Source organism: Talpa occidentalis, unplaced genomic scaffold (assembly GCF_014898055.3).
Source record: "Talpa occidentalis isolate TD23 unplaced genomic scaffold, MPIMG_talOcc4v2.1 talOcc4.4, whole genome shotgun sequence".
Lineage (NCBI taxonomy): Eukaryota > Metazoa > Chordata > Mammalia > Eulipotyphla > Talpidae > Talpa > Talpa occidentalis.
In genome coordinates, this window is record NW_023604295.1 from 86,606,556 (window position 1) to 86,619,566 (window position 13,011).

Genomic DNA, 13,011 nt, shown 5'->3' on the forward strand with positions numbered 1-13,011 from the left:
TTTTATGGTTTCAGGTCTTATGTCTAGTTCTTTAATCCATTTTGAGTTGATTTTTGTGTATGGTGTGAGGTAGTGGTCAAGCTTCATTCTTTTGCATGTAGCGACCCAGTTTTCCCAGCACCATTTATTGAACAAACTTTCTTTGCTCCAATGCATAGTCTTTGCTCCTTTGTCAAAGATTAGTTGACCATAAATCTGTGGGTTTATTTCTGGATTTTCTATTCGATTCCATTGGTCTGTATGTCTGTTCTTGTTCCAATACCATGCAGTTTTGATGATTATGGCTTTGTAGTATAGTTTGAAGTCTGGGAGTGTGATGCCTCCATTTCCTTCTTTTTTTTTCAGTAGAGCTTTGGCTATTCGGGGTTTTTGGTGATTCCATATGAATTTCATCAATAATTGTTCTATTTCTTTGAAGAATGCCATTGAGATTTTGATTGGAATAGCATTGAATCTGTATATTGCTTTTGGTAGGATGGCCATTTTAATAATGTTTATTCTTCCAATCCATGAGCAGGGGATGTCTTTCCATTTCTTTGTGTCTTCTTCTATTTCTTTTAACAGTGTTTATAGTTTTCTTTGTATAGGTCCTTTACCTCTTTTGTTAGATTTATTCCCAAATATTTGATTTTTTTTGTTTCGATAATAAAAGGGGTGGTTTTTTTGATTTCTTCTTCTTCAGATTTATTGTTTGTGTATAGGAAGGCTACTGACTTTTGCGTGTTGATTTTGTATCCTGCCACTTTACTGAATTGATTGATGAGTTGAATTAGTTTTTCTGTGGAGATTTTGGGGTTCTCTATGTATATTATCATATCATCTGCAAATAGTGATAGTTTGACTTCTTCTTTTCCTATTTGGATTCCTTGGATGTCTTTCTCTTGTCTTATTGCTCTGGCTAGGACTTCCAGTACTATATTGAAAAGCAGTGGTGAGAGTGGACATCCTTGTCTTGTTCCAGATCTTAATGGAATTGCTTTCAGCTTTTCACCATTGAGAATGATACTGGCTGTTGGCTTGTCATAGATGGCCTTTATGATGTTGAGGTATGTTCCTTGTATCCCAAGAATTTCAAGGGCTTTATCATGAATGGGTGTTGCACTTTGTCGAAAGCTTTCTCAGCATCTATTGATATTATCATATGGTTTTTATATTTCTTTTTGTTGATGTGTTGGATAACGTTGATTGATTTTCGGATGTTAAACCATCCTTGTGCCCCTGGAATGAATCCAACTTGGTCGTGGTGAATTATCTTATGGATACATTGTTGGATTCTGATAGCTAAAATTTTATTGAGGATTTTTGCATCAGTGTTCATTAGGGAGATTGGCCTATAGTTTTCCTTTTTTGTGTTGTCCTTATTCGGTTTTGGTATTAGTGTAATATTGGCTTCATAGAACGTGTTTGGTATTGTCCCTTCCTTCTCAATTTTTTGGAAGAGTTTGTGAAGGATAGACACTAATTCGTCTCTGAATGTTTGGTAGAATTCATTTGTAAATCCATCAGGTCCTGGGCTTTTGTTTTTGGGGAGGTTTTTAATTACCATTTCAATTTCGCTGCTTGTAATTGGTCTGTTTAGGTGTTCTATTTCTTCTTTATCTAGCTTTGGGTGATTGTAGAGTTGTAGGAATTTGTCCATCTCCTCTAGATTGTTGAACTTGTTTCCATATAACTGTTCATAGTAGTTACTGATTATTCTTTTGATTTCTGCTGTGTCCGTTGTGATTTCTCCTCTTTCATTTATGATTCTGTGTATTTGTGCTTTCTCTCCTTTTTTCCTTTGTGAGCCTGGCTAGGGGTTGTCTATTTTATTTATTTTTCAAAGAACCAGCTCTTGGTTTCATTGATCTTTGGATTGTTTTTTTAGTTTCAATTTCATTTATTTCTGCTTTGGTTTTTATTATTTCTTTTCTTCTACTGGTTCTGGGGTTTTTTTGTTGTTCTTTTTCTAGATCTTTGAGCTTCGAGATTAGGTTGTTTCTTTGAGTTCTTTCTTGTTTTTTGATGTGAGCTTCTATTGCTATATATTTTCCTCTTTACTGCTTTTGCTGCATCCCATACATTTAGGATATTGGTGTCCTCCTTGTCATTCAATTCAAAGAATTTTTAATTTCTTCTTTGATCTCCTCGTTAGTCCAGTGGTCTTCCAGTAGTGTGGCTTTTAATCTCCATGAGGTAGGATAGTTCCTTGCCTTCTTTTTATGATTTATTTCTAGTTTGATGCCTTCGTGGTCAGAAAAGATGGTTGGTATGATTTCAATCTTGGTGTATCTGTTGATGTTTGTCTTGTGCCCCAGTATGTGATCGATCCTGGAGAATGATCCGTGTGCGCTTGAGAAAAATGTGTACTCCGTTTTTTTTGGGTTTAGTGTTCTATAGATGTCTGTTAAGCCCAAATGCTCTAGGTCCTTATTTAGAGCTTTAGTTTCTTTACTTATTTTTTGTCTTGTTGATCTATCCATTGTTGATAGTGGTGTGTTGAAGTCTCCCACTACGTATGTGTTTTCTCTGATGTCTGTTTTCAGAGAGGACAACAGTTGTCTGATATATTTTGGTGCTCTTTCGTTTGGTGAGTATATGTTAATGAGTGTTATTTCTTCTTGAAGTATTGTCCCCTTAATCATAATGTAGTGACCATTGGGGTCTCTTTTTATTTTTTTGAGTTTGAAGTCTGTTTTATCTGATATAAGTATAGCTGTTCCTGCTTTCTTTTTGGCCCATTTGCTTGTAGGATTGTTTTCCATCCTTTGACTTTGAGCCTATTTTTATCTTTTGTAGCTAAATGTGTTTCCTGGAGACAGCAAAAGGTTGGGTTTTGTTTCTTAATCCAGGCTGCAACTTTGTGTCTTTTTATTGAAGAGTTTAGTCCATTTACATTTAGAGTTAATATTGATATGTTAGCATCTGTATTTGCCATTATGTTTGTCTTTCCTTTGATTTTATTTATTTATTCTTTTAATAACTTTTTTTTTTTTGGTCTTCTTTCGTTGTTATTCGTCCCTCTGAGGTTCTGGCTTTAGGATTCCTTGTAGTATTTTTTGGAGTGGGGTTTAGTCGCAATGAAATTCCGGAGTTTCTCTTTGTCTGGGAAGGTCCATATTCTTTCTTCATGGAGGAAAGAGAGCTTTGCGGGATAGAGTATTCTTGGTTGGCATCTGTTTTCTTGGAGTCTGTTGACTATGTCCCTCCACTCTCTCCTTGCCCGTAGTGTTTCTTCAGAGAAGTCTGATGTCAGCCTGATTGGCTTTCCTTTGAATGTTATCTGTTTCTTCCCTCTTGTCAGCTTCATTATTTTTTCCTTGTCCTGGATTCTTGGGAGCTTTACTATTATGTGTCTTGCTGTGTTTTTCCTTTCGTCGTGGAAGTTTGGTGTTCTTCTTGCTTCTTGTATATCAATTTTCAGCTCCTTCTTCTCATTTGGGAAGTTCTCTTCAATTATATCCATGAATATTTTCTCTGTTCCTACATCTCTCTCCTCTCCTTCTGGAATTCCTATAACTCTTATATTTCCTTTCCTCATGGAGTCAGATAGTTCCCGAAGTCTTTCTTCATTCTTTTCCTTCTTACTTCTCTTTCCTTTTCTGTTTTGGTTCTTTTTATTTCTGTGTCTTCAAGATTACTTATTCGTTCTTCCATTTCATCTATTCTGCTTTCATTGCTTTCCCAGAGTTCTTTAGTTCCTCCATTAATTCTTTGATCTCCTGCATTTCTCTTACTTCCCCTTTAGGGACTCAATTTCTTCTTCTGATCTATCACTTTTTTAATCATGGCAATTTTAAATTCTCTTTCTGGAAGGCTCGAAGTTCTTCCAAGTTGCTGTCGTTGCAATCTGGGGAGTGGTTTTCTTTTTGTGGTGTGCTTCTTTCCTGAGGAGTTTTTAGGTTGCGTGTGGTTCTTCTACTCCCTACTGTCTGTTTTCTAATTTGTCGTATGCGTTGGGACACTGTGTTGCTCGGACTGACTGACATCTTGGGTGAACTTCTCCGCTCCCCTCTGGCTCTTCCAGGAGCCATCTCTGTCTTCTGGGGGAGATTTCTGCTGGTTTTAGGCAGTTTTTACTGAAGAAATGTCCCTGTTCTCAAATGGCGAAGCGGGATGCAGTCCCTGCGCCTCCGGTTTCAGGCACACTCTTCTGCGCACCCGGTCTGCCCCGGACGTGGGTGCCTGCTCCCTCTGTGGGCTCAGACTGCTGGTCGGAAGGGGCCTGGCGTGGAATAACTTCCCAGCTGGCCACTGGGTCCTCCAGAAACCTTCTGCCCTTTTCAAGCAGTCTTAAGAAATGTCCTGTTTTATAGGGTTTAGTGACTTTTTTTTTTCCTGGTCGCTAGGTGGCGCCAGAGATCTCTCTATTGTCCTTGGGGCTGTTTTCGCCTCCCCCCACCCCGTGGGACAGAGAACAGAGCGGGAATGGTAGGGTACACCTCAACAGCTTTGGGGTGCTGTGTCTGCCTTGTGCCCCACCGTCGTGGAGAAACCACGCCCCGAATTTTCGTGCCCCGGTCTCAGTTCAAAGCCCTCAGTTCCAGGATGCGGGCTGTAGCCCAGTTCAGTGGCGCGGGAATGGCGCCTTTTGCACCGCTCCCGTGCCTGGGCGCCGGTTCCTGCTCACTCAGGGAGGGCTTCACCTCAGTGAGGACCTCCGGTGTCTCCCCGCAAGCCTAGGTCGTCTCCCCGCAAGCCTAGGTCGCAGGCGCGGGGACCTGGGCAGCCGCGATCCCGGTCTGCACTTGCTTTTCAAGCGCGCCGAGTGTGCCCCTTTCCGCGCAGGCTTACTGGCAGCCCGGGCTGTGTGCGCGTCTCCCGGGGTCTTTGTTCTTCTCTATTGGCGCCAGGAGCCGTTCGCTCACCGCCGCTGCTGCGGATCAGTCCCGCTTGCTGCGTCGTTTGTTCTTGTGGGCCGTTTTGGTTTGTTGTTTTCCTCTCTGCCGGTGGGGAGTGCCGCCTCTGCGGCGGGGGAGCGGAGCAGGGTTCTGCGCTTCCCTCCCTTCTAGTCCTCTTTTATGGCCACTTTCTTCTTCGGGTAGTTTGCTGGAGTCGTCTGTTTATCTTCCGTGTCCCAGTTCTCACTGGGACCTGCCGCTTTTCCTCCCTATTAACTTTTTTTAATGGGAGATCTTACTCGCAGCGTCTCCTCGCCGCCATGTTGCTCCGCCCCTCTCTGTCTCTTATTCTTTTGAGATCCCCATGATATGGATATTATTTCTCTTTAGGGTATACCAAAGGGTCTTACACTATTTTCATTTTTAAATTCTTTTTTCTCTGTTCTCCTATTTGTGTTCTCCAACATTGTGCCTTTGTGCTTACTAATTCTCTCCATTGTTTGCATTTGTCTGGTTTTGAAGCTCTCAATTATATATTTTTTAATTCAGTTACAGTATTTCTGAGATCCATTACTTCTAGTTGCAGCTGTCTTTATTGTTAGTCTTTATTCTATTATTTCATGTGCCTGTTGTTTTTTGAGTTCCATTAGCTTTGTTATAACTGTTAGCTTCAACTTCCCTTTAGTCATGTCATGTAGTATTACCGGACTTAGATTCTTCTCAGGATTTTTTGCTCCAGCATCTGTCTGTTCATTTTCAATTTCTATTGGTTTTTATGAGATAGACTTTCAGACTGTTGCCTTTCCACCTATTGAAGTGATCAGAGAACTGGTACTGGCAAGGGGTAAAAGGTAGAAAGAACCTAGACAGCAGGGTACCAAAGGGTCAACTTTAGTGAGCATCAGGGATTTAATAAGCTTCCTACCCTATTGCAGGTACAGTTATGTGGTGGGGATCAAAAGTGCTCCCCTCCTCTAGGTCCCGCCTCAGTTTAAGTGCCTCATGTCAGTTTCCACCATTAGGCTATGTTTGAACACTGGATGTAGCACTGACTATAATTATCACAGATTTGCAAACTAGGAGTTGTTTTCTTTTTTTACAGAGCCTTATGCTAGGGTTTCTGCTCTTTAAGACAGGTGCTTAAAAACCCTGATTAATGAAAGTGTTCTTTTGTTTTCTTGGTGTCAGTCCTGGAAGAGAAAGTAGCAGGTGTTTTGAACATCCTATTCCTGGGCTTCAAGTAATAGCCTCCTCTATGAGGAAACACAGGTGATCCAACCTGGTCTGGGCTGTTCAACCTGGTCAGTTGTTCTATATTGGGAGCTTCTGGCCCAAGTCAGTAATCATCATTCTGCATACCTGCTCCTATAGTTACTCAATAGTTCAACTTACTTCCCAGATGGCAATTCTATGCACCCGGAACACTGCTAGATCTCTAAAGTCCCTGATGAAGGCATGCACCACTGCTTCTGTAAGTGTAGGGGCACATAAGTTGCTCCTCCCATTTGAGCGTTCTACTTCCCTATTATCACTGTAAACACAGTTCAATCCCAGTTTTTACTATGCCTTTTCTACAGAGTGTTGTTCCTCAAGTATACTGTAGTTACATGTTTTTCTTTCAGGGGCTACTGATTTTGTTCTATTGCAATTTAATTGTGAGATTATGTAGGAGGTGAATCTGTCGTCTTAACTGTCACAATACTAGACTCCTCCAATTTTCATTTGTTCAAATTTATCATTTTCCGTTATTTTTTTCTTCACTTTTAAGATTAGGAAAAAATTCCACTTTTAAGATTTCCCTACTTTAAGATTAAGGAAAAAATTCTCCACTTTAAGATTAGCAATATTTACTTTTTGTTCCAAATAGCTAACCACTTGTCCCCAAACCATATATTAAATGTTTTCAATATGTCCCCCACCTTGGTTCAGATATTGACTTTATATATTAATGGCTATGGAAGCATAGATTTAATTGGGATTTTACTCTATTATTTTGTCTATCCATTAAGTCAGAACCAAACTGTTAATTATAACTGCTTTACATCTTTACATTTTAATATCCAGTGGTATCAAAATTCCCCTTGCCCTGTTCTTTTTCCCCCAAAGTTTTCAAAACATTCCTCCATGTTTACTTTTCTTTTCTTTCTTTTTTTTTTTTTTTTAAGATTTCTTTATTTATTTATACAAGAACCGGGGTACAGACCAGATGCGCGGGAGGGTGAGAGAGGGTTCACCAGAGACAGAGCGGGGAACAGAACAGGCAGACTGACTGAAATACACTGCTGAGGGGAGCAGCAGGCGAGACAGGAGAGGTCTGCGCCCTGTGGGACCCTCGCTGGCCAGCTGGGATCGAACTGGCGCTGCAGAGGCTGCGGACAGCTTCACAGTGCGGCACTCAACCGCATGCGTCACCAGGGGAGGCCCCATGTTTATTTTTGAGTATCAACTTAAGAACCAACTTATCTACTATAAAAAATGAACCAATAAGAAAACAACAACAAAAAAAATCAACTGGCACTTTAATTTTTAAATGAATTCGGAAAGAAATGACATCTTTATAAAATTCTTATTAAAGGGTCATAGTCTGTCTCGTAAATTTTAAGTTTTCTTTCCATCAGTTACATATATTTGATTTTTATTGTCTTATATGTATTGTTTCCTTTGACATATTTTTATTTATTTTTTTTTTTTTAATAAATTTTATTGTTATATTCCCCATACAATTGCAGCCCCCCCATTCTGACCCCAATCCCTCCCCTCCCACCCCCGCCCCCCTAAAAGTGTCTCTGGTTCATAGTTTTTTGTTGATTTTGATTTTCACTTTCTTATAGTTATTCATTTTCCTGGTCCCTTATTTAAGTTTTCTAGATTCCTGCTATGAGTGAGACCATCCGGTATTTTCTTTTTCTTTTGGCTTATTTCGCTGAGCATGATCCCTTCCAGCGCCATCCATGTTGCTGCAAATTGCATGTGTTTATCTTTTTTGAATGCTGAGTAATATTCCATGGTATATATGTACCACATCTTCTTGATCCAGTCATCTATTTTTGGGCATTTGGGTTGTTTCCAAAGCTTAGCTATTGTAAACAGTGCTGCTATAAACATAGGGGTGCAGGTGTTCTTTGGAATTGATGTTTCTGTGTCCTTTGGGTAAATACCTAGGAGTGGAATTGCTGGATCATATGGAAGCTCTATGTTTAGTAGGTCCAGAAATCTCCATACAGCTTCCACAGTGGTTGGACCAGTTTGCACTCCCACCAACAGTGCAGAAGAGTTCCTTTTTCTCCACACCCTCGCCAACATTTGTTGTTGCTAGTTTTTTTAATATGTGCCATTCTCACTGGTGTGAGATGGTATCTCATGGTAGTTTTGATTTGCATTTCCCTGATGACAAGTGATGTTGAACATTTTTTCATATGCCTGTTGGCCATTTGCATTTCCTCTTCAGAGAAGTTTCTTTTAAGCTCTTCTGCCCATTTTTTGACTGGATTATTTTCTTTGTTGTTGTTGAGTCTCATCAGCTCTTTGCAGATTTTTGTGATCAGTCCTTTATCATTAGTGTTGGGTGCAAAAATGTTCTCCCAGTTGGTGGGTTTCTCTTTGTTTTTGTTATTGTCTCTTTTGCTGTGCAAAAGCTCTTTAATTTGATGTAGTCCCAGCTGTTTATCTTTGCCTTCACTATCACTGCTTTGGGTGATGTGTCTGTAAAGATGTCTTTGGTGTGCAAATCACGTAGTGTTTCGCCTATATTTCCTTCTATATATTTTATGGTTTCAGGTCTTATGTCTAGTTCTTTAATCCATTTTGAGTTGATTTTTGTGTATGGTGTGAGGTGGTGGTCAAGCTTCATTCTTTTGCATGTAGCGACCCAGTTTTCCCAGCACCATTTATTGAACAAACTTTCTTTGCTCCAATGCATATTCTTTGCTCCTTTGTCAAAGATTAGTTGACCATAAATCTGTGGGTTTATTTCTGGATTTTCTATTCGATTCCATTGGTCTGTATGTCTGTTCTTGTTCCAATACCATGCAGTTTTGATGATTATGGCTTTGTAGTATAGTTTGAAGTCTGGGAGTCTGATGCCTCCATTCCTTCTTTTTTTCAGGAGAGCTTTGGCTATTCGGGGTTTTTGGTGATTCCATATGAATTTCATCAATAATTGTTCTATTTCTTTGAAGAATGACATTGAAATTTTGATTGGAATAGCATTGAATCTGTATATTGCCTTTGGTAGGATGGCCATTTTAATAATGTTTATTCTTCCAATCCATGAGCAGGGGATGTCTCTCCATTTCTTTGTGTCTTCTTCTATTTCTTTTAACAGTGTTTTATAGTTTTCTTTGTATAGGTCCTTTACCTCTTTTGTTAGATTTATTCCCAAATATTTGATTTTTTTTGTTTCAATAACAAAAGGGATGGTCTTTTTGATTTCTTCTTCTTCAGATTTATTGTTTGTGTATAGGAAGGCTACTGACTTTTGCGTGTTGATTTTGTATCCTGCCACTTTACTGAACTGATTGATGAGTTGAATTAGCTTTTCTGTGGAGTTTTTGGGGTTCTCTATGTATAATATCATATCGTCTGCAAATAGTGATAGTTTGACTTCTTCTTTTCCTATTTGGATTCCTTGATGTCTTTCTCTTGTCTTATTGCCCTGGCTAGGACTTCCAGTATTATATTGAAAAGCAATGGTGAGAGTGGACATCCTTGTCTTGTTCCAGATCTTAATGGAATTGCTTTCAGCTTTTCACCATTGAGAATGATACTGGCTGTTGGCTTGTCATAGATGGCCTTTATGATGTTGAGGTATGTTCCTTGTATCCCCAGAATTTCAAGGGCTTTTATCATGAATGGGTGTTGCACTTTGTCGAAAGCTTTCTCAGCATCTATTGATATTATCATATGGTTTTTATATTTCTTTTTTGATGTGTTGGATAACGTTGATTGATTTTCGGATGTTAAACCATCCTTGTGCCCCTGGAATGAATCCAACTTGGTCGTGGTGAATTATCTTATGGATACATTGTTGGATTCTGATAGCTAAAATTTTATTGAGGATTTTTGCATCAGTGTTCATTAGGGAGATTGGCCTGTAGTTTTCCTTTTTTGTGTTGTCCTTGTTCGGTTTTGGTATTAGTGTAATGTTGGCTTCATAAAACGTGTTTGGTATTGTCCCTTCCTTCTCAATTTTTTGGAAGAGTTTGTGAAGGATAGGCACTAATTCGTCTCTGAATGTTTGGTAGAATTCATTTGTAAATCCATCAGGTCCTGGGCTTTTGTTTTTGGGGAGGTTTTTGATTACCATTTCAATTTCGCTAATTGTAATTGGTCTGTTTAGGTGTTCTATTTCTTCTTTATCTAGCTTTGGGTGATTGTAGAGTTGTAGGAATTTGTCCATCTCCTCTAGATTGTTAAACTTGTTTCCATATAACTGTTCATAGTAGTTACTGATTATTCTTTTGATTTCTGCTGTGTCCGTTGTGATTTCTCCTCTTTCATTGATGATCCTGTTTATTTGTGCTTTCTCCCTTTTTTCCTTTGTGAGCCTGGCTAGGGGTTTGTCTATTTTATTGATTTTTTCAAAGAACCAGCTCTTGGTTTCATTGATCTTTTGGATTGTTTTTTTAGTTTCAATTTCATTTATTTCTGCTTTGGTTTTTATTATTTCTTTTCTTCTACTGGTTTTGGGGTTTTTTTGTTGTTCTTTTTCTAGATCTTTGAGCTTCGAGATGAGGTTGTTTCTTTGCGTTCTTTCTTGTTTCTTGATGTGAGCTTCTATTGCTATATATTTTCCTCTTATTACTGCTTTTGCTGCATCCCATACATTTAGGATATTAGTGTCCTCCTTGTCGTTCAATGCCTTTGACATATTTTTAAATGGGAGTTGCTTATTCTGTGACTTCATCTATGTGAGCAGAGATGATTCTATTTTTTTCCTTCAAAACTGTACACTTTTTAAATCATTTCTACTGTCTTTCAGAATGTTAACCAATAGTGGGAAGCAGAGTCATCATTGCAATGTTTCTAACTTTACTGGAATACAGTGTTTTGTAATGAAAAGATTTACCTTATTTTCGCATATCTAATTGAAAATGAAAAAAATTAGGGAGTTGCTAGAATTTTAAAACTATTATTTTACAGTTAATTTAGGTCATCAAAACAAAAGATGAAATGGTAACATTTTTCAGTTTTGAAGCTAGTGTTAAACTCCCTATATCAACTTGCTATCAAGTTAACAAGCTCCAAAAAAGGTACTAAAATGCTCTTTTACAGTCACAAGTTTCCTATTAAAATGTTGGAATAACTAAATTAATTAATGGAGTCTGTCAAATTAAGGTATATTTGGGGATAACTTTAAGTTTTTAGTTAGGAGAAATTGTATCTTTAAAGGTTAATACAACACAGGAGTTCTAGTACTTAAACAAGAATTTAGATCATATCATTTTTATGACTTAAGTATTTTTTGCTAACATTGTTTTTAATCAAAGGAAGACATGCTAGAATACTCACGTAATTGCACGACAGCACTTTCTCCATTTGTTGCAATGTAGTGCAGTGTTTGTTCTCCATAATAAGAAGCTCCTGTCTTGTCAACCTCTGTACTAGCTATTACCAGCACAGCAGTAGCTATAACAGTAAAAACTTTAATTAGACTTAAAACAAAAATTAAGAAAACAATGAGACTCTTTTCTCAATGCATAGGAACATTAGTCTAGATTAATACTTGGTAAACAAAATGAGAGATAAAATATTTATCATACCTTTTTTATTCCATAGCATTGTAACTTTATCAGCCTTAAAAAAACTTTTGTTGGCTAAAGCTGCATGAGGTCCATCAAAGTTGGGGTACTGATATAATCTAACAAATGAAGGTGCACCTTTACTTCCTGGAACATAAACAGCCACCTGAGATATACAGACATGAAACATTAATTTTCTTAAGCATATAAACTAAGACAGTTTTTACAGCCACTAAAAAGTAGGAAAAAATTTAATCTCATAATATCCCACATGAACAAATTAAAACAGCAATTACCTTGTATGGTTGAGGTCCAGGTGATAACACAAAATCACTGATTTTTTGCAAATGCAGTTTATTTGCAATTGTGCCTTGAAAAAAAGTAAATGGTGTTAGGTAATGTGATAGGTGCTCAAGTCTGGGTTGCGTTATGCCACCATTGGTATATGTGAACAGTTACCAATTCCTATTCTACTCTAATATGCTTAAAAGTACACAGTTCACTAATGGGATACTGTAAGGACAAAAGGCACTGCAAACATTTTTCTTTCAAATTACTTTCGCTAATTATGTTATGTTGTTACTGTTGGTGTTGCTATTCTAAGATTGCTATATGGTTAATGTGGGGCAAAGCAAATGGATAATTAACTATCACCCCTGGCATCCCAGAAAACCTGGATTCTTGGTTTTGGCAAAAGGCAAAACAGATGTAACAGAAAAAAGAATAAGAAGAGCCTAGAAACAATGATCAATGCAGTAGCAATGATAACCCCTTACATGTGTACCACATTGTGGTCTTTAAATACTATTTTCCACTAAAAAGAATTAGAGTCTCTTAGGGAATTGGTTGATTCTCAGTATAAGATAGAAAATACACAAGATAATCCTAGACTGGCTTGCTTACTATATAAAGAAGTCATTAAAGATTAATTGATCAAGGGTAAATATTTGGGCATCAATACAAAGAATAATTACAATGGATTGAACACATCACATATGTTTAAATACATATGGCTGCAATGAAGGTCACAAGAGAAAGAACTCATTACATCAAAGGTGATGAAGGGAATGAATATTATTCCTTTCCTATATAACTGGTATCACTAGGCAACCTAACAGATTGTAAGAGGGGGAGGGTTCTTTATAGAAGAAGTACAGCTAACAAATGAGGGGGAATTAAAAAATCATCAATGTGTAAGCACTCATGAAATGAGAACAATATGTCCTGGATGGTTTCACTTACATGTGAAACACAGAGAAATCAAACAAAGGATTAGACAAAGATAACACTTTAAAGCTGCCCCTTGAAAGTTGATCATACTTCGAAGACATTCAGGAGGGGTTAAGGGAAAGGGGAGAGAGAGGGGGGAGAAAAAGGAGTGGTAGTGTGGGAGTAGAGAGCACAATGGACTATGGAGGAAAATTATTTGTGCTTTGGTGGTGGGAGAACTA

General features: G+C 38.1%; 1 protein-coding gene across 1 annotated transcript in view; it reads right to left on the bottom strand.

Moving 5' to 3' along the window:
- Window positions 1–13,011, bottom strand: part of EIF2A (eukaryotic translation initiation factor 2A) — a 50,387-nt gene that overhangs the window by 18,675 nt on the left and 18,701 nt on the right. Inside the window, exons 7-9 of the mRNA XM_037525806.2 lie at window positions 11,857–11,930; window positions 11,582–11,726; window positions 11,331–11,447 (exon numbers count right to left, since the gene is read on the bottom strand). Coding sequence (XP_037381703.1) covers window positions 11,331–11,447; window positions 11,582–11,726; window positions 11,857–11,930 — 336 coding nt within the window. The remainder of the gene's footprint in view (window positions 1–11,330; window positions 11,448–11,581; window positions 11,727–11,856; window positions 11,931–13,011) is intronic.